The sequence below is a fragment of the Lontra canadensis genome, unplaced genomic scaffold (genome assembly GCF_010015895.1).
Source record: "Lontra canadensis isolate GAN:19392208 unplaced genomic scaffold, GSC_riverotter_1.0 scaffold7, whole genome shotgun sequence".
In the NCBI taxonomy this organism is placed as follows: domain Eukaryota; kingdom Metazoa; phylum Chordata; class Mammalia; order Carnivora; family Mustelidae; genus Lontra; species Lontra canadensis.
Window position 1 is genome coordinate 11060584 of NW_022631001.1, and position 25152 is coordinate 11085735.

At 37.3% G+C, this 25152-nt stretch overlaps 1 protein-coding gene across 2 annotated transcripts in view; it reads right to left on the reverse strand.

Moving 5' to 3' along the window:
- Positions 1-25152, reverse strand: part of TYR (tyrosinase) — a 134794-nt gene that overhangs the window by 77649 nt on the left and 31993 nt on the right. The window contains exons 5-7 of one of the 2 annotated variants that reach the window (XM_032852841.1): positions 20125-20503; positions 19457-20028; positions 10537-10753 (exon numbers count right to left, since the gene is read on the reverse strand). In XM_032852841.1, coding sequence (XP_032708732.1) covers positions 10537-10753; positions 19457-20028; positions 20125-20275 — 940 coding nt within the window. In that variant the 5' untranslated portion in view covers positions 20276-20503. Of the gene's footprint in view, positions 1-10536; positions 10754-19456; positions 20504-25152 lie in introns of both variants that reach the window. The other variant, XM_032852840.1, reaches the window with a different exon arrangement.

Consider the following 25152-nt stretch of genomic DNA (forward strand, 5'->3'; position numbering starts at 1 on the left):
TTCTTTTATGGCTTAATAATGTTCCTCTCGTGTGTGTGTGTGTGTGTGTGTGTGTGTACGCACCATATCTTCTTTATTCATTCATCAGTTGATGGGTTGTTTCCATAGTTTGCCTATTGTACATAATGCTGCTATTATAAAAATTGGGGTGCATGTATCCCTTTGAATCAGTGTTTTTGTATCCTTTAGGTAAATATCAAGTATTGCTGGATCATTGGGTAGTTCTACTTTTAAATTTTTGTTGAACCTCCATATTGTGTTCCACAATGACTACACCAGTTTGCATTCCCAACAGTGCAAGAGGGTTCCTCTTTCCCTGCATCCTCATCAACACCTGTTTTTTTCTTGTGTTGTTGATTTTGGCCATTCTGACAGGCATGAGATGGTATTTCACTGTAGTTTTGATTTGTATTTCCTTAATCATCAGTAATGTTGGGCACACTTTCATGTGTCTGGTGGCCATCTGTATGTCTTCTTTGGAAAAATATCTATTCATGTCTTCTGCCCATTTTTAATTGGATTTTCATTTTTGGGGGGGTGTTGAGTTTTGTAAGGTCTTTATATATTTTGGGTACTAACCCTTTATCAGATAGTTTATTTACAAATATCTTTTCCCATTCCATAAGCTTCCTCTTAGTGTTGATTATTTCCTTCACTGTGCAGAAGACACTTATTTTTTTTTAATTTAATTTTATTTTCCCGTGTTTCAAGATTCATTGTTTATGCACCACACCTAGTGCTCCATGCAACACATGCCCTCCTTAGTACCCACCACAAGGGCCTCCCATCTTCCCACCCCTCTCCCCTCCCAAAACCTCAGTTTGTTTCTCAGAGTCCACAGTCTCTCATGCTTCATCTCCCCCTCTGATTTCCCCCAATTTACTTTTCTTTTCCTTCTCCTAATGTCCTCCATGTTATTCCTTATGTTCCACAAGTAAATGAAACCATATGAAAATTGACTCTCTCTGCTTGACTTATTTCACTCAGCATAATCTCCTCCAGTCCCAACCATTTTGATAAAAAAGTTGGGTATTCATCCTGTCTGATGGAAGCATAATATACCATTGTATATATGGGCCATATCTTCTTTACCATTTATCTGTTGAAGGGCATCTTGGCTCTCTCCACAGTTTGGTGATTATGGCCATGAAGGCTTTAATTATGATGAAGTCCCAATAGTATATTTTTTGCCTTTTTTCCCCTTTCCTTGAACACATCTAGTAAGAAGCTGCTATCACCAATATCAGAGAAGTTATTTCCTGTATTCTCTAGGATTTTAGTGGTTTCCTGTCTCACATTTAGGTCTTCCATCCATTTTCTTTTTTAAAGATTTTTATTTATTTGAGAGAGGGAGAGAGAGAATGAGAGAGAGAGACAGAGAGCACGAGAAGTAGAGGGCCAGAGGGAGAAGCAGACTCCCCCACTGAGCAGGGAGCCCAATGTGGGACTTGATCCTGGGACTCCAGGATCAGGACCTGAGATTAAGGCAGTCACTTAACCAACTGAGCCACCCAGGCACCCCTCTTTCATCCATTTTCAATCTATTTTTGTGTGTGGTTTAAGAAAGTGGTCCAGTTTCATTCTTCTGCATGTTACTGTCCAGTTTTCCCAGCACCATTCATTGAAGAGACTCTATTTTTCCCATTGGATATGCTTTCTTGCTTTGTCAAAGATTAATTGACCATGTAGTTGTGGGTTCATTTCTGGGTTGTCTATTCTGTTCCATTGATGTATGTGTCTGTTTTTGTGCCAGTACCATACTGTCTTGATTACTATAGCTTTGTCATGTAAGTTGAAGTTTGGACTTGTGATTTCTCTAGCTTTGCTCTTCTTTTTCAAGGTTGCTTTAGCTATTCAGGGCCTTTTGTGGGTCCATACACATTTTAGGATGTTTGTTCTAGCTCTGTGAAAAATGTTGGTGGTATCTTGATAAGGATTACATTAAATGTCTAGATTTCTTTGGGTGTATAGACATCTTAACAGTTTTTGTTCTTCCAACCTGTGAGCATATTCTTTCCATTTCTTTGTGTCATCTTGAATTTCTTTCATCAGTGTTATAGTTTGCAGAGTGTAGGTCTTTCACCTCTTCGATTAGGTTTATTCTAGGTATCTGATGGGTTTTGATGCAATTGTAGATGGGATTGATTCCTTAATTTCTCTTTCTGCTGTTTCATTATTTGTGTACAGATTTCTGTACATTAATTTTGTATCCTGTGGCCTGACTGAATTTGTGTATCAGCTCTAGCAGTTTTTTAGTGGAGCCTTTTCCAGTTTTCTGTATAGAGAATCTTGTCATCTGCAAATAGTGAAAGTTTCATTTCTTCCTTGTTGATTTGGATGCCTTTTATTTCTTATTGTTTGATCGATGTGGTTAGAACTTCCAGTACTATGTTAAATAACACTGGGGAGAGTGGACATACCTGTCTTGTTCCTGACCTTAGCGGAAAACTCTGGTTTTTGTTTTTGTTTTTTTTTTCCCATTGAGGATGATCATAGCTGTTGATTTTTCTTATGACCTTTATTATGTTGAGTTATGTTCCCTCCAAACCTACCTTGTTGAGGGTTTTTATCATGAATGGATGTTGCACTTTGTCATATGCTTTTTCTGAATCTATTGAAATGATTATGTGATTTTTATTCTTTTTTTTATTAATGTGATCATGTTATTGATTTGCAAAACCCAGGAATGAATCCCACTTAATCATGGGCGGTTTTTTTAATGTATTGTTGGATTCGGGTTGCTACTATTTTACTTAGAATTTTTGCATCTGTATTCATCAGGGATATTGGCCTGTAGTTCTCTTTTTTAAAAGTGGAGTCTTTATCTGGTTTTGATGTCAGGGTAATGTTGGCCTCATAGAATGAACTTGGAAATTTTCCTTCCTTTTCTGTTTCTTGGAATAGCTTGAGAATAAATAATCACATTGATCCTCTTAAACTTAACAGTAAAGAAGAAAAGGATAATTATTCATAGTCTCTGGCATGAAATTGATTGACTCTAAAAAGATGGAGACTAGAATTAATCCTTGTTATTTGTACGTGTAACATTTTAATTTTAGGCCAGATTTTCCCAAGTAAGTGTTTGAAATGTATAAATCAAAAGAGTTTAAAAGAGTATTTGGAGAAATAAAATATATAAGGTGATGGTAATGATGGGATCTATGGTCCAATTAGTCAGAAATTTTTCTAGTTAAACAAATCAAAACAGCTTTCTATACTGTAGAACTTCTCAGATTTCTTATTTTAGGATGTGTTAAAAAGAGTATGTCCCATTTATTTTTCCCAAATACTTTAGTCTAATGATCAGCTTTTCTATTTATCCTACTATTTACATATCTCTTTAAAAGAAAAATAGATTTTTAGGGGCGCCTGGGTGGCTCAGTGGGTTAAAGCCTCTGCCTTCGGCTCAGGTCATGATCCCAGGATCCTGGGATTGAGCCCCGCATGGGGCTCTCTGCTAAGCAGGGAGCCTGCTTCCTCCTCTCTCTCTGCCTTGTGATCTGTCAAATAAATAAATAAAATCTTAAAAAAAAAAAAAAGAAAAATAGGTTTTCATAGATTATTTAGACTATGTATCTCAGATTCCCAAGGCTAATGACCTATAACCTTTTACATTTTTCTTCAAACCAGAAATTTGACAACTGCAGGACTTAAAATAGGAGGAAGGCTCTTTCTTAACCAGTGAGCTAGGCTAGTCATCTACTTGGCCATTGCCTCATTAAAATGTTTCTGGTCTTACTTCACTATAACATAAACAGTAGCTATTACGAATTTATATGGAAACTTATTCCTCCATAATATATGACTATAAAATAAAACTAAATACTAATGCTGTTTGTATAAATCAAAACAAGGTAAGGATATCTAAGAAGGATGTTTTGTAAGCTAATAAAGACGTTTTAGAGGTATTTGCAAAATTAGAGATGCAGGTATTTTTTGGTCTACTAGAACCATGATGTATATTTAAGGGAATTCTCTGTAAACAATCTATAGATTCAGATGAATTGTATACCAGTTATTGGGCAATTACTTTATTCTCTGGGCAATAATTCTATTAATCTCAAACTGGCAAGAAAAAAAGTGATAATAGCTATTTGTGGAATGTAACACTTAGAATAAAATCTATACTATGTTTGTCCTAAGCCTGCTTTCCCACATATCAATAACTGTAATATTATCTTGGATGGTGCTACAAATTGTATCTCTTGATTTATGAATAAATGCTAGCACACAAAAGTATCATCAATTTCTTGACCAAAAGGACTCAAAATTAGGGTCTTTTATCACATCCATCTATTTAAAAGTAGATTTCAAATTTTGGTCTAAAAATGTTTGTTTGTTTCTTGGTTTTGTTATTTTTAAATTAAAGTTGAAATTTTCAGATAATTGTAGATTCACATACAATTATAAAAAATTATAAGGAGAGATTTGATGTGCCCTTGATTCAATTCCCACAATGGTATCACCTTGAAAAACTATACTATAATATTACAGTCAAAATATTGCCCATGTAATAGTCAAGATAGAAGACACTCATATAGTGAAATAACTTGTATGAAGACTGTGGTTTTCTTTCTATCCTTTTTTTTTTTTAATGATATTTTTCTGTTAACTTTATGTTATTGACTTCTAGTTTAATTCCATTTTGGTAAGAGAATACAATCTGTACGATTTCACTTCTTTTAAATTTGTTAAGGTTTGTTTTTTGGTCTAGGATATGGTCTATCTTAGTCTATGTTTTGTGGGCTCTCAAAATGAATGTTTATTCTTTTGTTATTGGGTGAAGTGTTCCCTAAATGTCAATCAGATACTTTTGGTTGATGGTGTTGTGAGTTCTTCCAAATTCTTGTCGATATTCTGTCAAGTCTTATAAGTTGTTGAGAAAGAGGTATTAAATTCTCCAACTGTAATTGTAGATTTGTCTATTTTCCTTTCAGTTTTATCAGCTTTTGCTCCATATATTTGGAGCTCATTTGTTTGGTGCATGCATATTTAGGATTGCTATATTTTCTTGGGGGAATGACTCATTTATCATTATATGATGAGCCTGTCTGTCATCTCAGTGTTACTGCCCATTGATGGCCTTTTTCACTCGAGCATGAGATTTACTTGGTGTGATGATTTTTGTCTGAATCCTAAACATTTTGGGTATTATGTTCTGAAACTCTGGATCTTATTAAACTCTGTTTTAACTGGCTTTCTCTAACTCAAGTCCAGTAAGGGAAGGGGAAACAAAATATTGCCTCATAAATGTAAGGTGGGGATAGAAGTCCGGTTTCCCCATCTGACTTGTTTTCTAGGAAGCCTCTATACTTCCGGGCTCTGAGAGGTAGGAATGCCTCATTACTGCCCCCTACATGACCTCCACTAACACTGCAGATTGGAAGGCCTCAATATCCCCGGGATTGGGACACATTGTTAGTCTGATAAGGATAAAGTTCTAGTCACCCCAGCTAACATTTACTAGTATGAGTGGGGATTTTACCACTTTTTTTTCTTTTATTTCCTTTTCTTTCTTTTCCTTTCCTTTCCTTTTTTCTTTTTTCCTTTTTTTTTTTTTTGTATTTTTATTGTTTGAATGGAGTATAGTGGTTATTGCCTAAAAACTTTCTTCCCTATTTCTTTTGGCTAAAGAGAGCAAATTTTTGTTGCTCTTTAGTTTGTTTTTGTCTTTTTCTAAACTTCTTACTATTTCCAGGCTTCTTCAGCTCTAGATCTTGGATATATGAGGCAAAAAGAAAGCACAAGGGACTCCTTATCACATCAAGAGGTCCCAGGTTCTCTAGCAAGTCTGCCTTATCTCCACCATTTGTATTATTCTGTTTTATGTACAATATACAGAGATTTTGGTTGTACTGAGAGAGGGGAATAAGGAAATGTGTATCTACTCCACTTTCCCAGAAGTGGAAGTCTATGTACATTTATTAGTTTGTTGACTGTGATTCTTCTGTATTTTTGGTCTTCTAAAAAGTCCATTGTTTTTGCACAATGATTTCTTCTAAGATACCCACACAGAGTGGAGTGATTAGTGCTGGGCCATAGAACAGAAATATGACTGGGAGGATATCAGAGACCAAAGTTCTGTTCTGGTAACCTAGAGAAGCCAGAATGGAACATACATATGTAATACTTCTGCTGCACTCTTAAGTATGATGGTTATCTAGAAGAAAAGCAGTTGTGCCATTGTTTGCATTGAGAACTGAAATAACCATGCTTTTTATGGAATCCATTTCTACCTGAATGCACAACTGAGACATAAACTCTGGTTATTCAGACTTAGGCATTTGGCAGAAATTTTCTTGATATTGAACAAGATAAGTATGTCACTTAAAAGAAAATAGCTGATGGGGCACTGGGTGGCTCAATAGAGTTGGTTAAGCCTCTGATTCTTGGTTTAAGCTCAGATCATGATCTCAGGATTCTGCAATAGAGCCCCACATTGAGTCCCATGCTCAGGGGAGAGTCTACTTGAGATTCTCTCCCTCAATATCACCGGGGAGTGATCCTTCCACTCTCTCTCAAATAAATAAGTAAATCTTAAAAAAAAAACACAAAAAACTGATGATATTGTTTTGCCCATGATAAAATTTGAGTTTTTAAGCAAAAATTAGAATTATGAAAAATTTAATCCCATCACTGTAAGCTCAAGAGATTCTCAATACCTTTAACATTTCTGGGTGAATGTGACTTTTTGATATTAGACATATTTCAAAATATGAAAGATCAACAAGTCCAAGGGTACCCATATTTTGCAAGTGATATGTGCTTGATATTACAAAATAAATATGGGGGGGAATCCCCTCATAATATAAGATAGATTTTAATAGGTTTAATAAAAACTTCATTTTATGGCTTCATATTTGACAATGCAATTCAACTTTAAATAAATTACCGTTTGTCAAGTTTGGGTTTATAAAAAAAAATTAAGATCCACAATTACTGGGTGCCTGGGTGGCTGGAAAGAATCAAAGGGCAGCAATAACTGTGAGGATCAATCAAAACTGACCATTCCATTCTACCTGCATTTATTGAGAGAAGAATGCAGTAGCTGTCTTTGCTCCTGCTTCTCCCACCCTATGCTCCTCACAGCTATACTCACTTGAGCACTCCTTGTAGGTCAAGACATCCCACATCCCACCTCATTCTGATTTTAAACTGTGTCCAGTGAGCAAGACTTGCTCCCAGATCTTTGTTCCTGATATCCTTCCCCACAGAAAGGAACCATTGCTTCTGAAAAAAATATGACTGATTCAGGCCTGAGGCACTGCAGATACAAGATGACTCTAGAACCCTTTGTTATATCAGAAAGAAAGAAAATGCTAAAAAAAAAATAATGGGGAGGTGAAGTAGAGACACAAAAGCCAGCTTGAATGGGGTGCCCATAGATGGAATCTGGAACCATCTAAGCACTAAGATAATTTTACCCCTTAAAGAATTATATACGATTGAAGAAATCCTGAGAGCTGAAAGTCTTTACTGATATCATAGGTGGATTAAAATAGATTGATAGATTATCTATCTACATAGATAAGATAGATGATAGGTAAATAATTAGATGGATAGATAGATAGATAGATAGATGGATAGATGATAGAGAGGAAGCCCACCAGGGAGGTGGGATCTTGCTAACTGTAGAATCTTGAGTGCTAATAAATGTAAAGGAAATGCTGAAGATAGAAAATCATCATTTTGTAACCACCACTGGATGGCAACTGTAGGAGAATGTAGAATATTTGCATAGCGTTAAAAAAATCTCCATGTAGTCAATTTATTATTTTGAGAGAGAGAAAATAAGTAATTATGGAGTGGGGAAATTGGACCATACCTGGAGCAGATGATCAAACTTCACATCACCAATGTGAGACAGATGGTTGTCCTCTGTCTCCCAAAGGGATACTCTCATAGAAAGACACAAAACCACCTACAGAGAATTCTGGATAAGAAGGCATTACCTGCACCCATTTATGAGGAAATATTAGACAGACTCAAAAAAAAGGAAATCCTATTCACAAATGGTAGGAGAAACTCTATTCTCCCAAAGTGCCAATCTCATTAAATTAAAAAAGGCGTATCTGTAAAAATATTTCAGATGAAAGAAGGCTAAAGAGACATGGCAACCAAAGGTTACCTACTCTAGTCTGGATCCTGTTATGAAGGGGAAAAATGTTATAAAGGACATTATTAGGTCATTAAAAACAGAATATAAATATTAGATTAGAATAAAGCTTTATATTAATATAGAATTTACTCGAGTTAATAACTGGTCTGTGATTATGTATGAGAATATTCCTACTCTAAGGAAAAATACACTGATGTATCCAGGGATAAAGGGTTCTAATCCATACAACTCACCTTCACATGGTTCAGTTTGGGAAAGATGTAATGTACACACTGAGTGAATATGGGTTTATGTGTGTCTTTGTATTATTTTATTGTTGTAATTTTTCTATAGGATTGAAATTATTTCTGAATAAAAGTTTAAAGAAAAGGATAAAAGAAGTGCCCTTGATCAGGGAAAGCCTTCATTTATAGCTCAGATCAGTGTTTGCTAATGTTTTCCCACCAGTATGTTGGCAACATACAACAGGGATAAATAAGCTAAGTGGTGGGTTAGATGCAATTTGAAATGCATTCAGTTTTATTTATGTATTCAGTTATCAAAAACTTACTGAGCACCTGTCATGTGCCAGACAATGTGCTATGGTATGGTATGCCTTTTTTCTTCTCCTTGAAAGCATGCTAGACTATGTGTGAATAAGAATAATTAACTGCATTAGAAACTCATTTGGAAGCCACGGGCTGAGTTGACACAACTAGTTCCAGAAAAGTGTAGCTCTGCTACCTTTCTTCTGTGACCAGCCCATGTTCCTTGATGTTTCTTAGTAACATAATTCATGCTTTCTCACTTCTAGAAAATCTGCCTGAAAAACCTATAGATTACTTCTGTTTCCTTAAGGATGAGGCCCAACTTTGCAGTGTCGTTAAGTCAGAATTTGGAGTCCTGCTTTTAACCTCTGCATAGTCCAGTGGGACACCCAATCCTCCCAGATGGTAACTGCCCACTTGTGTGTGCACCTTTGTCTCAGCGTATAGGCTCTGAGACTCATGGCACCATGCACTGCTTTCCAATATTATATCATTAAAGGTCCAGTTTGATATATTTATTGTTCACTCTCAAGAAACTCTTAACCCATTCTGGTTCATCAGAGTACAATGGAAAGGACTCTTGGGTTTTGGCAATTGACAATTCTCAGAACAGATTTAGCTCAGTCACTTAACGAATGCTTATAGCCAAATTATATAATATTTCTAATTCTGTCTCCTCTCTTTTAACTCAAAATAATGGTGCTCTATTTCTCAGAGGATGGTTGTAAGAATTAAGTGAGACAGTGTTTGGCACAGCGATTAGCTGTAAAATGTTAATCATTAATATTACTTTCAGAAGATAAACACAATTTTTATTTTAATGACTGGAAGAGGAATCCTCTTTAGGGTGATATAGGTGATATACTCCTTGTTTAAACTGCTTCTCAAGGAGATCAAGTCCCAAAGGTTATGGTTGGATGGACCCAGGGATGTGAAAGAGACAGTAAAACTATTCTATATAGCTGAGCAACAGAAGTTAGAAGATAAAACAACAACCACAATGACAAGAAAACAAAAAAAGAAAGTTTAGAAGAAAGAAATGAGAGAAAGTTTTGTCTACACAGTAGGGTGCCAAAGAGGTAGACTGTTTAGTGTTAAATGTGGAGTTGTTGACTTTTCAACAAGTTAGCCCTCTCTCTCACCAAACTTCCCATTAAATCTGTGACTTGAGCGAATGTTCTTGGTTGGTTGGTTTTGTTTTGTTTTGTTTTGTTTGCAGTTTGTTTCCATAATGCATATTGAGGTAAAAAAAAGTGGGTTCTGTGACCAGGACCACATGAGCAAGGAAGAATCAACAGGTGCTGAAAAAAAGCAAGCAGGACTGAGCTTTGTAGGAAGAGTAAGATCTAGAAGAGCCTCTGAGAAGGAATCTCTGACAAAGTACAGCAATCTTGGGGGATAATGAGATGGCAACTTAACCTGAAGTATAGATTCTATCCCTATTATAGGCAAAAGAATGGAATTGGCTAAAAAAGCCTAGTGTTCAAAGTTTTTAAACTAGGTAAAATACTAAAACTTGCAAAGTATGACAGATCCACAGTCTTTTATCCATAATTCCAAAACACTATGTGGTATTAAAATGTTTTGTTCAGTGTCAGTACTCTGTCACTGGAAAAAGCTGACCTTATTCACCATTGGACTGCCAATGGCCTTTCTTTATCGTGACAACAGGTATATTTATACCTTTTACTGAAGAGTTGTGTGTGTCAGATTACGGTGTGCTGCTCAGATTCTGTGAGGATTGTTGGCCACATAGGCATATATGCCACTTGTCCTTAGTCAGAAAATTCTGAATTCTTAAACATATCTGGGGTTTTGAATAAGAGATTACAGATAGGAGTTCAGGAAAAAAACAGAGGAAATTTTAAATGAGTGATAAAAGGGGATTACCTTCCAGTGTATTTCTAAAGCTGAAATTGGCAGCTTTATCCATGGAATCGGATTCATACTGGGTCAGACTTAGGCAGAATTCCACATCAGCAGAGGAGGGGAGCCTTGGGGTCCTGGCTTTGTCGTGGTTTCCAGGATTGCGCAGTAGTGGTCCCTCGGGAGATCCGTCGCATAAAGCCTGCCGGCTGTTGTACTCCTCCAGGCGGGTGCAGATGATCTACACAAAAACCTTTATGTTAAGGGAGTTGTGACCATCTCAACATCAAACAGGGGGTGGGGGAGGAAGGCAGGGTGATTCACCTAGAGTTTCATATTTTAAAGGAAATTGTTCAAGGAAACAGTGTTCTGAGGGTTGTAGAATAGGCAATGAAAGCTAAAATCTAGAACAGAATTCTCATCTTGCATCTACTTAAGAAAATGAGTTAAATTGCTTAGGCCTCAGTAATCAAAGGAGGATAATAAAAATGACTTCATATAATTTTGTCAAATATGTATTTGTTGAGAACATTAATCTGACAAGCATCTGTTAAACATCCATTGTAGGACTTTGCTGGATGTATGCCCACAAAGCTAGCCTTGGTCCTGAGTTTATATCTGTGCCAGCTCTTGTTTTCTCTCTCCACATATCTTCTCTTTTGGCTCTCACAGTTTTCCTGGCTTACATCCCCACTACCTGGTGAGAACTCCCTAATTCCTATCTCTAGTTCAAAACCACTCCTCTGAACTTTAAACCTGTATCTTCATCTCTGACTTCCCATTTCAGTGTTATCTCCCATGCATCTCACATGTAACATTTAGACTCCCCAAACTCTGTTCCTCTCCCCATATTTCCTATCACACCAACTGTCCTGCCACTCAAACCCATGAGTCATCCTTTTTAAGCCAGAAACTGGTGAGTTTCCATTTGTATTTCGTTCTCTTGAGTCTTTCGCTAATGATTGAAATCATTAGGCAGTCTTGTCAATTGTACCTCCAGAATATAGCTGGAGTCTGGGTACCACTCTTCAGTTTGCTTACAAATGTTGTGATCTGACTGCTAAAGTCAGGTTGGCTAGCCTTCTCTGAGCATTACACGTGCTTTTCCCTGCCATGACTTTGTTCGTGTCTAAGCATGCTTACTCCTTGGCATGGATCTGACATCTGACCTCATCTTCAAGGCCAAGGCAGTATTTTAGAAAAAATCGACCCTGTTAACTCTCACTTTGAAAGAAATTTGAAAGGATCTGACTCTAAATATGAAGAACTTTGAGGAAATATTCTCTGAATTACTTTGCTCATAGTTTCATTTATAAGTAGGCAGAACAGAAACTAGGATAAAAATATTTCACTAAAGAAGTCAAAAGGAGCTCTTTCAGTATAAATACAAAATAAAAATTGTAAACAATTAAAAATATCACAAAATAATTTAATAGGCAGATTTATCTTTATTTTTTCATCTCGGTGTTATATAAATTAGTTCATCTTAAAATCATTGATGCCTTAAATTCAGTGGGAGCAATGAACTAAGTAGCAAGATATTAATCTTAACTCAGAATAAAAACTTCCCAAGAACCACCCTGCCATGACAGACTTTTCCTAACAGGCACATACATCCACAGGAGGCCTGTGCCCACTGAGTAGATAACATTATTCTTTGCCAAATGTAGACTTCATTTACTTTAGACTCCCTTGATAAACAATCAGTATCATCTCCCTTAAAAAATGTGGTCTCCACGAGGACAACTTTATTATTAGGACTTCCCACAGAATCTAGAATATAGGCTCAATCAATATTTGATGGATGAATAAACAAATCAATGGATGAACCAATGAATCGTCTACAAACTACAGACGTGTTCAATAGCCTTTTTAACACATCCTGTAATTGGTACCAACCTCTGCCCTAGGAAATATTTTTTTAAACATATCATTTGTATTAAACATACAATGAGGCCCTTTTCTGATCAAGATCATGAGGAGGGCATCACTGTGTACATTTTTAAAACTTCACACAACCACCTGTAGATTTATATGATTTTTTTCCCCTATTTTAATGATGAAGAGATGCAGTCTGAGTAGGGAAGAATACAAAAGGCTAGTAGCAACTGAAACCCTGTTTTATGATGAATACTTCTGTGGACAACAGGCAAGACATGGAACAATACTTTAAAAGTGAAAAGGCTTCCTGGTCACTTGTTTGCTTCACAGTTAAAAATAATCAAGACAATCTTATCAGTCTCCTGTTGCAGTGAGTTTGCCCTCTAGAGAAACATGAAAGCAAATTCAATTACCACGCGATGGAACTGAATGAGACGTGCCCCCTAGGAATGGCTGCTACTGTGTTGAATGAGAGACACTTAGAGAAGCTTTTAATTTGGGGTCACTAAGATATCACTTATGAATAGTGTTGTGTGGTGGAAAAGAGCTGGATGCCAAATTCCGGGAGATGTGGGCATCAGTTCCTACTCTGCTACTTACTAGCGATATGTCAGTGAGCACATTATTTAGACTTGCTAAGTCTCAATTTTCTCAATAGTAATAGGAAATCATATTAAATATAATAGGATATAATAAAAAATACCGTTATGTAACATAGTAACGTATAATTCACATCTACTATATTAATAATAAAATAAAATACTAATAGAAAGTAGCACAGTTTTACTATATTAATAATAAAATAGTAATAGAAAATAGCACAGTTTTTTTGCCCAGCAAATGTCAGTTTCCAGGGTTCTTCACAATTTATGACAGTCCTCAATCATTTTATCCACATGTAGTAATTGAGAACTAGGTCTGTTGGATGACTTATCTAAGGTCATATGATGTTTAGAGCCAGAGCTAGAACATTAATACACTGTGCTGATTTGAAATGTATATATCCACGACAGTTATTACTGCCTGTAAATGGCTTAGGAATGGTTGAATAAAGCTAAACTAGCTTTTGCATTGAATATAATATATTGGATTCCTTTATCAGTTGATTACCTAGACATCATGGCAGGTACATAAATGAAATCATTTTCATTCCTGTTGGAATAATAAACCATCTCAGGACTTTTTCAAAAGATCCTAGTGCCTCAAAAACTCCTACAGCAGACTTGTTTAAATTAGAGAGATTTGAATGGAACTATTTTTGCTGAAATGCCAACTGCCAAGTGACTAAGTGTTCAGATGACTGGATGTATTAGTAACAAGGAGGAAATCTACGCTGGTTCCAGAAATAATTTGAAAAACTTAGTTCCAAGTCATCATGTTTGTATTTGATACAGGAAACTCAGGGAGGGGAAATTGTTAGCATGATGGTTAGAATCATGGAGATTACAGTCAGACATGATTTCTAGTACTGACTATTATTAGCTACATGACCTTGAGCAAATCCCTTAAGCTCTCTGAGTATTAAGGTTTTTCATCTATACATGGGGATTATAACAACTTTTTATGAAGGATCAAATAATGTAACATATGCAAAGCATTTATTACATAGTTTCAAATAGAGTGTTTAATAATGATTGCTGTTGGGGTATCTGGGTGGCTCAGTCGGTTGAGTGTCTGACTTTTGATTTCGGCTCCGGTCACGATCTCATGACGATGGGATGATCTCATGGTCGTGGGATCCAGCCCAAAGTCAGGCTCTGCACACAACGGGGAGTCTGCTTGAGAATCTCTCTTCTCCCTCTTCCCCCCACCCGACTCTGGTGCACTCTCTCTCTCTCTCTAAAAAAATCTTTTTTTTTTTTTTTTTAAATAATGACAGCTATTATACTATTATTGAATACAAGACCATTGGGCATGCTACCAAATTGTTTTTAACCCCGGCTCTATAACACTGGCTGAATATTCATTATGGTAATAATGAATCTTGATACATAAAGATGTTATAGTAATAATTTCCACCCATGGAACTGAAAGAATATGTCAGATACTAAACCAGTCATTTTACATTAACAGATCCCATTGAATTCTTCCACAATAATGCCTTAAGATATATTATAATACTATTCTAATTTTAAAGAAAACATTTCCCAGAATAAGTAACTTATTCAGTATCTTGTAGCGAAATTACAAAAGTCCACTGAAACTCGTGATTCTGCGACTCAAAAGATTATACCCTTCCACTACATTTTTTCTGCTTTCCATTGCATTTATTGCTCTCATTAACACAGAAAACAAGCATATATAATAATTGCAGTCCATTTTTTTTTCTGTTGAGATAAACCAAAGGTCAAAGACTCTAAATAACTTGTTCAATATCACTTGGCAAGTGGCAGAGGTCCTCTGATGAGGAAGTTCTACTTTTTCTATTTCAACACAGGTGATTTATAGCATAGGATGGGGGAAAGAATCAAGTGTTCCAAGGCAAATGAAAAAAGAGAGATAGAAAGAAGAAACAGACATATTAATGGAAGTGAACCTAGATAGTGTTCTCTTAAGCTGAAGTATATAGCAACAAACTACCAGCTATTAAAAGCTGTCAGGAGCAAAGATTCTATTAGGGCATTAGAGATTTATCTGGGGAAGAAAAAAAAAAGTAAACCATATGACATTCCACAGAATCTTTTCCATAAAGAAAAAAAGAGAAGCTGTTATTTCACTGAGCTGTTGTCATGGTTACCTAAAACCCGTGACTCTCTGCTGAAATGTGACTTTTATCTTTTTTTCTTCCCACTGTTTGCTTCCATGTGATGTGCTTTCCCCTGATGAGTGGATTCCCTGGCCACATTTCACTCATGTGTATCATCTAGGAATGTTTATTTCTCTCTGTTTTGGTCTGTCATAACAGCTACCTTGATACACCTTTCCTTTTTATGGCTGGTCTGTCTGCTGCCTGCCTAACATTGGATCTGATTGCGTTGAGCACAGGTGTTTGTACTTCAACGTTATTAAGTAACCCCCATCTCTAAAAATATTGGACTGCTTTAACTGATCACAAACATGCTTCTACATTAAAAGCTCTTGGCATTAAAGAACTAGGTGAAAAAATATATACAGAAAAGACACAAATTCTGAATCTGAGAAAAATTGTTTTCTAAACATACTATCAGTAATTCATATATTATTTTATTTAATAGAAAATCCCATCAGTAAGTATTGTTAATCTTGCTTAAATAACACTCAGATATATTTTAACTTGCTTGATTTTCTCTATTGTATTTTTTTTTTGGCAAGCATATACATACATATATAGAAGCCCAGAGAGAACTACATAAAATGTTTTACTCTACATGTTGAGTGAGTCAGCACTTATTTTGCATTGATGTGTCCTTGGCCTTGGGGATCCAGTGCTATAAAGAAGTATGGTCGTAGTTTCTAGAAGTCTAGGCATGCAGAGTTTAATTTTTAATGTATGTTATTGTTAGAGTTAACATTTCTATGATTCTTAATTTTGTTCAATTCAGTATACATTTATAAAGCCCATTCTATGCCTAGATCATGGTTCTGGGCTCTGAGGATACAAAAATAAATTAGAAGTGGTCTCTTCCCTGTAGCAGCTGACATTCTGATAGACAAAGACAGGTTTGAAAACAATGACATGAACTGAAGTTTCTATCATATAAATCTGTACAAAGTGTAATGATAACTCAAAAGGGTGAGGGTCAGTTCTACCTGAGTAAGGGATGCGGATCAGAAAGAATCTAATGGAATATTTTTATTGTAACATAAATGAAAAGGTCTACATCAGAATATTGATGCCAGCTGTCTGTGCAACTGAATTTTAAGGGAGTCCAAGTGGCTACAAGTCAAATTTTATATCCGTAAATCAGTGACCTAAATGATCTCTTCTGAGCCTAAATGGTTTCTTATTAACGGAGAAACAGCATTGGAGTCAGAGACACAAGGCTTTCTGCATGACCTTGGACAAATCCCACCTTTTGGGGGCCTCTATCTTCATTTGTAAAATAAGGGCACTATACCACACACCACTAAGTGTCTCTTAGCTCACAGTTAGTAAATGTTACGAATTTCTAAAAACTCTGCTTTTGTGTTGCAAAACTCTGGAATTGAGGAAGAGATGGAGGCTTGGCACTAGACGGGCCAGCACCCTAGCTGATTTCCAAGGTCCTGTGAATCCGCAGAGTCCGGAAGCTGTTTGATTCTCACTTCACACAGAGCTGCTCCCGTCTTGATTTGAGTGTACAATTCAGGCGGGAACATTTAAACTAGGGGTATGTTTATTACAGAACCTGAGTTTCTAAAGTGAAATAGATACCAGGACAATTTCCAGATTCATTAAATCAGTGATTCTCAATGCTGGCTGCACATTAGAATCACAAGAGAAGGTTTTATTTATTTATTTTTAAAGACTTTAAAAAAATTTATTTATTTTAGATAGTCACAGAGACACACAGAGAGAACACAAACAGGAGGGGCAGAGGGAGAGGGAGAGAAAATATCCACCAGACTCCATGCTGATCCTGAGGCTGGGCGACAGCCTGGATCTCACCGTATGAGCTGAAACCAAGAGTTGGATGCTTAACTGACTGTGCCACCCAGGCGTCCCCCAGGAGCCACCCAGGTGTCCCACAAGAGACTGTTTTAAAAACGCAAATGCCTGGGGGTGGCTGGGTGTTTCAGTCAGTTGGGTGCTGGACTTTGGTTTTGGCTAGGGTTGTGATCTCGGGGTTGTGAGATCGAGCCCCAGGAGGGGCTCCTGTTCAGTGGGGAGTCTGCTTGAGGATTCACTTGCTCTATCTCCCTTTGTCCCTTCCCCCACTCTCTCTTTCTCTAAAATAAATAAATAAATTTTTTTAAAAAATGTTTAAAAGTGCAGATGCCTGAACTTCCTCCTAGTAGACCACCTGAAGAGGATTTTCCAGCAGGAATTAGATGGGCAGATCCATGCAATTTTCTTTAAGTTCCCTAAGTGGTTTAGATACTAAGAAGTACTGAATTAAATGGCTATAAACAACTGATCTTCATTTTTGAAGGATGGTAACCAGAAATGGAAACAGCAGCTGTCACCTCACAGTGACACCACTCACAGTAGGCAGACACAAATTCTTTTTTATTTTTTGTTTTCTATTTTTTATTTAAACTATTATTTGCTTGTTTTTCTTCAATGACCTTTGTTCACTCTATTTCTGATTTTGAATTTTAGCACCAATTACCACAAAGCAGTTTAATCATTGAGGAATATGGAAACTAATATCATAATTTCAGTCCAGTGTTTACCCACTAGACCCAGAAAGATGTATTTAGAAATAAAATCAGCTGCAATCATAAAGAAAAAAGGAGATGGGGAGGAATTTTCCACTCAATAAATTATTAGAAAAAAATGCATATATAATTCTAGTAACACCAACTAGCATATATCTCATGGAATCAAATATCTATTAGCATTTGTCTGTTAAGCTTCCATGTGGATGTTGTAACATTTTTGGTGGTTTAGGTAAGCCACCAGCCTTTCTGGATCAAGTGAGGTGGTACAGCTAAGGAAAGAATTATAGTGGACTCAAAATCCCTGTCCTCGCTTAGCAGTATTTTAAGCAGTAACAGAGGATGAGAGAACTAGATGAGAGTTTTGCACTTTATAAATTAAGGCAGGAGGTCTGAAGGCTTATTGAAATAGATTTTTTTTTTTCAAGCTCATGTTTTCCAGCCTTTCCTGCATAAATACACTCATTCCTTTTGGTAAATAGCTGACATTAGTGATACCAGATACTACACCATGACCATTTTTCAATGAACTTCAATAGACTCCACTTGGAAAGTGTGTGAACTTAGTGGGGAGGGCAGGAAGCCCTTCACACTCCAAACTTGCAGAGCGTAAGATACAAACGCCAGACTCTTCCCATCTCATTTAACCTTTGGGCTCAGTTCCATAAAGCCCTGCTAGTCAAAAGTGCTGTATTAGAAATGTCTGGAATGCAGACAGAAAAACATTTCTTTCTCCTTATGGTTTTAAAATGATAAATAATTAAAAGCATATTTCTTTGCTCACATTTTGTCCCTAATCCAGAGTGAAAAATTCAGCATAGGAGAAATAGAAATTAAATTTCAGAATTGCAATCCCTTACCTTGTACCTCTAAAGTTTGCACATAGTTAGGAAAAAAGCTAATTTCTTCCACAAGCTAATGAAAAAAGATGAGACAGAGTAAGCTAGATCCTCTGGCTGAAGACATCATAGCAGACATGTCCTCGGGAACAATATAGGTGGTCAGGCAGCCAAGCCTGACCCATATCTGTTAGTTCCTAGTGATCCTGTGATCGTGTACAGTTTACCTTTATAGCTCAGTGTTTTAAACCTTAGCAAAGGGAAAGGATAGTAAAAGTATTAACCGAGTTAACTACACAGAAACACTTGCAACAGGGCTTTACACATGCTAAATGCTCAATGTAAATTAGCTGTTTTCATTATTTACCTATTTGGGTCCCAGGGTCCTCATATGTTTTTAAAAAAGATTTAATCTAAATAATATTCTCCCAATGTCCCTGATGATAGTAATTGTCATAGACATTTAGTAAATGATGTCTTCCCAAAGGCTCCCTGTTAAATTTCTGATCAATGGGTCTAAGAGCTAGGAGCAGGGATTTGTAATTTGTACACTGTATGAATTTTATTGTGAAGAAAATTTCAGGAACACTGACCTAGGTCATTAACTTAATCATCTAAATATCCACTCATCCATCCAACAAACACTTAATGAGCCCTAACCACTTGCCAGGTACCATTCTATGTGCTGAGAAATACAGTGATGAACCAAACACTCTTTATTTATTAGAGTTTAGGAACATGGTAGAGGATATTAGACAAATAAACACACACATGCCTATGGAATCACAATTGTGAAGTGTACTATAAAGGAAAATACGAGGTACGCTGAGAACTTTTAATAGATCTTTTCTGCTCTTGGCAGGAGAGATGGCGAGGGAGGTGTATAAAGACCTAATTGCTAAGGTTCTTTTATGCTCTAATATTGGATGTCCAGGATGTCTTACCTGCCAAGAGGAGAAGAATGATGCTGGGCTGAGTAAGTTAGGGTTTGCTGGGTTGTGCCCTCCCATGTACTCATTGGTGCAAATGTCACAACCTTTAGCATCTCGCCAATCCCAATATGGAATGGTGAAGTTCTCATCCCCAGTGAGCTTCTGGATTTCTTGTTCCCACAGCAACAAGAAGAGTCTGTGCCAAGGCAGGAAACCTGGGGCTTCATGAGCAAAATCAATGTCTTTCCAGACTTGAGACCCTCCGAGCAGTGTGTCCCTTGACACGTAATAATGCATCCAGACAAAGAGGTCATAAATGTTGATGTCATTAAACATGGGGGTTGATCCATTGTTCATTTGGCCATAGGTGCCTGTGGGGATGACATAGTCTGGGCTGGTGGTATGCTTCGCTAAAGTAAGGTAGGCAAGAAATTTGTTCTTCTCTTGGACACTCAGATCAAAGATGTTTCTTCTCACCAAAAGTCGTTTCTCTGTGCAGTTTGGTCCCCAAAAGCCAAACTTACAATTTCCACAGTTGAATCCCATGAAGTTGCCAAAGCAGTGGCAGGTCCTATTATAAAAGACTGAGGGCCAAGACTCCCGGTCATCCACCCCTGTGAAGGGGAACTGAGGCCCACGGGGGGCATTAGACAGAACGATATTCTGACAGGCACCCCTACCTGAAAGCTGGCCACAGGGACTCCCGTCACCCCTCCACGGTGGGCAGCATTCCTTCTCCATCAGGCTCTTGGAGGAGGCACAGGCTCGAGGGAAATGGCCGGTGGAGGTCCGAAAACTCCAGAGCAGGAAGCACAAAGCAGCCAGGAGCATTCTTCCCCTAGACCTCACAGATCGGCTTGAGCCAGTTAATTGAGCCACGCACTTCTCTTTCCAGCTACCCCTACAGTGACTATCACATGTTTTGGCTGAGACCTATATAATATGAGTCCCACCTCCAGCATCAAACATTCTTGGGCTTTATCTTAAGCTTTCATCTTCTGAAAACCACATGACTAACATTTCTTCAGAGTTGGCACAAATCCCACCAGTGGGACAGGCCTATGTTAAAATGAGAAACACCATTCACCATTAATAGTTTAATTCACATGGTAATAATAATGATAATAATAATAATTTTTCCTGATCTAAGGAAAGGTAGCTAGTTGACTAGGAGATTAATGAAGATCTGAATTAGAAAATAAGAGGTGATGTCAGGAATAGAGCTTCTCTTATTAAGAAAGTTCAGGCAATGTTAGAGATTAAAGATTATAGGTGCACGGTAGTTGTTTCTCAGAGACCGTAATAAGTAGGCCACAGAATTTGCAAAACTCAGCTTTGCAGACAGAGATGCTTTTCGGAGGCTAGAGATTCTGTCTTATCTCTGGTTATATTGCAGATTATTTATTTCATACAAAGTATCTGAAGAAAAAAAAAATCTTTTGGCTGTGTCTCCCTGATTATCTTGATTCAGTTGACTACTTTCTAGCAATCTGTTTATTTTCTGACTATTGCTAAGGATAGGTAGGTGGTCTGCTTTACTGTGGAGACTTCTACTAGCTAATATTCCAAAGGAAACTCTTTTTACTTAAATGCTGTAGCCACCTTGTTTCACTCATAAATTCTAGAAATCAGAAAGTGTTTTGAAATTTTGTCTACCATAGGGTCGTGTAAAAGAATTCTCAATTTAGGGTGTGAATGAATAGGGTCAATATGTTCATTCAGCAAAAATTTTTGGTCATACGCATCCCAGAATTCTTTTTCTGTGTATAGTGAGCTAGGTAAATTGAAAGGCATGGATAAAAATCTAATTCTACCACTTAGGCTCGTTTTCAAATGAACAGTATAGATATTACGTATATCAGACTTTTAATGAGGGGACATTTTTGTGAACTGAAGATACTGAAAAGGATTGCATCATTTTGGATAATAGTATTCAAATTTTACTAAAAGGATGCCCCTTGAATAAAACCTGAATGGTGGGCAAAAGTTGGAAAGACCAAGAGACTGGAAATAATCCTTCAGGCAGGGGGAAAACTACAGAGGCAGAGCCAGAGAACTGGATTCAGGTAGGCTCCCAACACTGGTGGAAATGAAACCCAGGACCAGTCAAAGAAGGGGCTTAAAAACTAAGTTTTGGAGGAGAGAGGGGTGGGGTTTAGGCGAGCCTGGTGTCTCATATTACTGGAGCACTGGGTGTGGTGCATAAACAATGAATCTTGGAACACTGAAAAAATTAAATTAAAACAAACAAACAAACAAACAAACATTAAGTGGCTTAAACTAAGGTGAGTTGAAGGATTAGAGGATAAGAGTATTCACACCACAGTTGTCCCTGCCAGATTTCCTCCTCTATCCTATTCCAGATGTGAGGCTGGGTGGTCCCCCCACATATACAGACTAATCGAATGTTAGGGAAACCTCCAAGGAAAGCAGCCGGGTCTGGTCCTGGAGCTGCTGTGGGGCTCTAGGGAAGACCGTCACTTTGCACGTGAATCTCAGTGCCTGCCTCTGCTTCCTTCTGCTTTCTGCTGGAGTTTGTCTCATTATTTAGAAAAACGTCAAGGTGCTTCCATACCCCTCTCTTGGGACTCAAAAGCAGGCTTTTTAGGTGGAAGGAGCAGTGTGTGGGTGAAGAAGAAGGGAAGATAAGTTTCCATGGAAATGCTGCCTCTGGCTGGGATTAGGAAGTCATCACATGATCTCCACAAGGAGGCTTAATATGTTTTTCTTCCTCCTTTCAGAGCCACTGAGAGATTAACACAGTGTTTCTTGCCCCTGGGGAGTCTTGGTTCTGTATTACTTATAACCACATGTGGCCTTTTGTAATTCTGTTCTGTCTACTTAGAGACAGAATTCAACTTCTAATGTTCAATTTAATTAAGAATTTTGCTTTACACTTGCCCCCGTATCAGGCTTCCCAGTGAACAACTTACAAAGCCTTCATCACGCCACTGGGCCTCTGTGTCAATTCTCCCAGGTCTGTTTTTTTTTATAGCCTTCCAAGCACGCTTAGATGAATGGCAAAAATGTACTTTGTCCTCTTAATTTCCTTTACCAAAGTGATTTCTTTAACTTGACAGACCTCTTACTATCAAATATAAAACAACATCTACTCTGGCCCACATGTATATATTGTCAAAACAAACTTCCTACATATCAAACCCCATTTACACTGGTTCTTCCCTAAACTCTAGATGTACATTCTCTAGGTGTCTCTAGTTTATAGAGTTTGAAAGTGTCCTATCCTATTCTAGGAGATTATTATATTGGTAATACCTAAGCTAATGCAATCTCTATTAGCCAGAATTAGGGCTCAGTAAATACCTTGCAAGTATTTATTGACTATCAATTATCAGGCATATGCAGAGAGATAGGGATGCTACGGTAAATACAACAGAGAGGATTCTACCCTCATGAAGTGCCGTGGCCAGAGTGCCAAATTGACCAGGGAACGTGAGGGTAAGAGGATGGTGAAAAGAAATAAAGAGACAAAAAGATGGGGGCAGGAGGGACACTGAGGAGGATGTCCAACAGTGCCGATTTTATTCCACATCTTACAAGCATTTATAAGGCAGACCACAATAGAAGGAGTAATAATCAGTACCTAGTCAGATGACCGCAAGTTTCTATAACAAGTTTACATTAACTACAAGCAAAACTCGTGATGCCAGGTAGTCTCGGCTAATGCCATTAGCAAGACAATCAACCACGGAGTGGGTTATGGGAGGTACAGGAACAACAAGGACCAACTAAGAACTCTTGACCCTAACCACATTGTTCCCTTCTGTAGGGAGAGTGTGTGGGAAGTCACATAGGCGAGCGCACGACACATAGCACAGACCCTTTTCTCAGTGTTACTCAACTTTCCCGTCCTTAACCTTGTCAAGGTGTCCGGACTTTGAAGGAGACACAAGTCAGGGCCTGGTATGATCCTTGACTCCAACCATACCGTAGCCTCCAACAATAAAGTATATAGTTTATTAAAATAATATTTTAATTTTACTAATTTTAAGTAACCTTTATAGCTGTGTGTTTCAATTTTTTTTTTCTGGTTAAATGACTTTTAAAGCTGCTATAAAAGAAAAAAAAAAAAAGAGCTACTAGGAAAGATGGCAGGGGGACCTATCTAATCATGAAGCATAGTCAAGGCAGGTTTTCTGGAAGAAGTTACATTCCAAGTGACATCTGAGAGGTTAGAAGTCTGGTGAAAAGGACAACAGTGAGTCTGAAGGCATCCCAGGCAGGGAATATTACAGGCAAAGGCTCCAAAGTGGAAAGAGCATAACATGTTCAAGGATCCTAAAGACAGTTAACGTGGCTATAACCTCCAAGATTGCAGAGATGCGATGTAAGTGTGGAGGTGTACATCTGGATGAGATCGTAGTCCTTGATGGGTTTGAAGCAAAGCTGTGATGTTCTCATATGTGAATTGCAAACATTTCACTCAAGCTGCTGAGATGACACCACACACGGGGATGGGAGCAAGAGTAAATCTAGAAATCACTATTAGAGATTATTGGAGTAACTCGGACAAGAAATCTGGCTTGGGACCAGAGTGATAATCCCTGAGAGGGACATAAGTGAATGGATTTGAGAGATACAGGGGTGACGAATTCAAAAGGAGTGAGAGGTGAAGAGGAAAGAGATTTTGGGTTGACGTCTAGGTTTCTAGCTTCTGTCATTATCTACAATGAGGAAAGACTGAGGGTAAAATTTTGTGGAAACTGAATATGGGTTCAATTTTAGACATGCTGAATTTGAGACTTTAAGGTATAGTCTAGCCATAAACAATTGTCTTCTGGTTTGTGGTGTTTGCATTGATCATTCATCCGCTTGTTGGTTTTGGCCAGCCAGCTTTGCTCTTTTCCCTTACTCTTGTCTTTGCTCATTTATTTGATGATAGTTTGAACTTTCTTCCCCAGCTTCATTTTTTAGCCTTCCTTCTCTCAGTTTTAATAGTAGCTGCCCTTTATTGAGTATGAGTAACATAATGAGCTCAGTTTGAATATTTACCATTTTAAAAATAAATTTTACTGTGGAAATAGTTCAATATACTCAAACCAGAAAAAATAATATAATTAATTGGCATGTACCCATCATCATGCTTTAACCACCATCATCTTTCTGTAAACATTGTTTCTTCTGTCTCACTAACATTAAAAAAAAAAAACTTCAGTATTTTAAAATAAATGTCAGATAACATATCTTCTCTGTAATGTCTCAGTATATACAAGTAACAATTAAGGATTTAAATGTATAACTACAATACCAGTATAGCATCATGGACAAAAAGACAGAATAATAAATCTTTAGTATCATCTGATTTCAAGTCTATGCTCAGTCTACTTTACTTATCTTAAACATTTTTTTTTTTTTGAAGCTCCAACCAAGGTCTATATATTGCTTTTGGTTAATATATTTTTTGTTTTTGAAAATCTATGTTTCTTTGACACCTGGATGGCTTAGTCAGTTAAGATATGCCTTCAGCTCAGGTCATGATCCCAGGGTCCTAGGATCAAATTCCATATCAGGCTCCCTGCTCAGCAAGGAAGCTGCTTCTCCCTCTGCCCTTCCCCACCACTCATTCTATCTATCTCTCTCTCTCTCTCTTTCACAAAAATAAATAAATAAAATTTTAAAAAAATCTGTTTCTCATCTTTATTTTATTTATTTATTTATTTATTTATTTGAGAGGGAGAGAGAGAGCG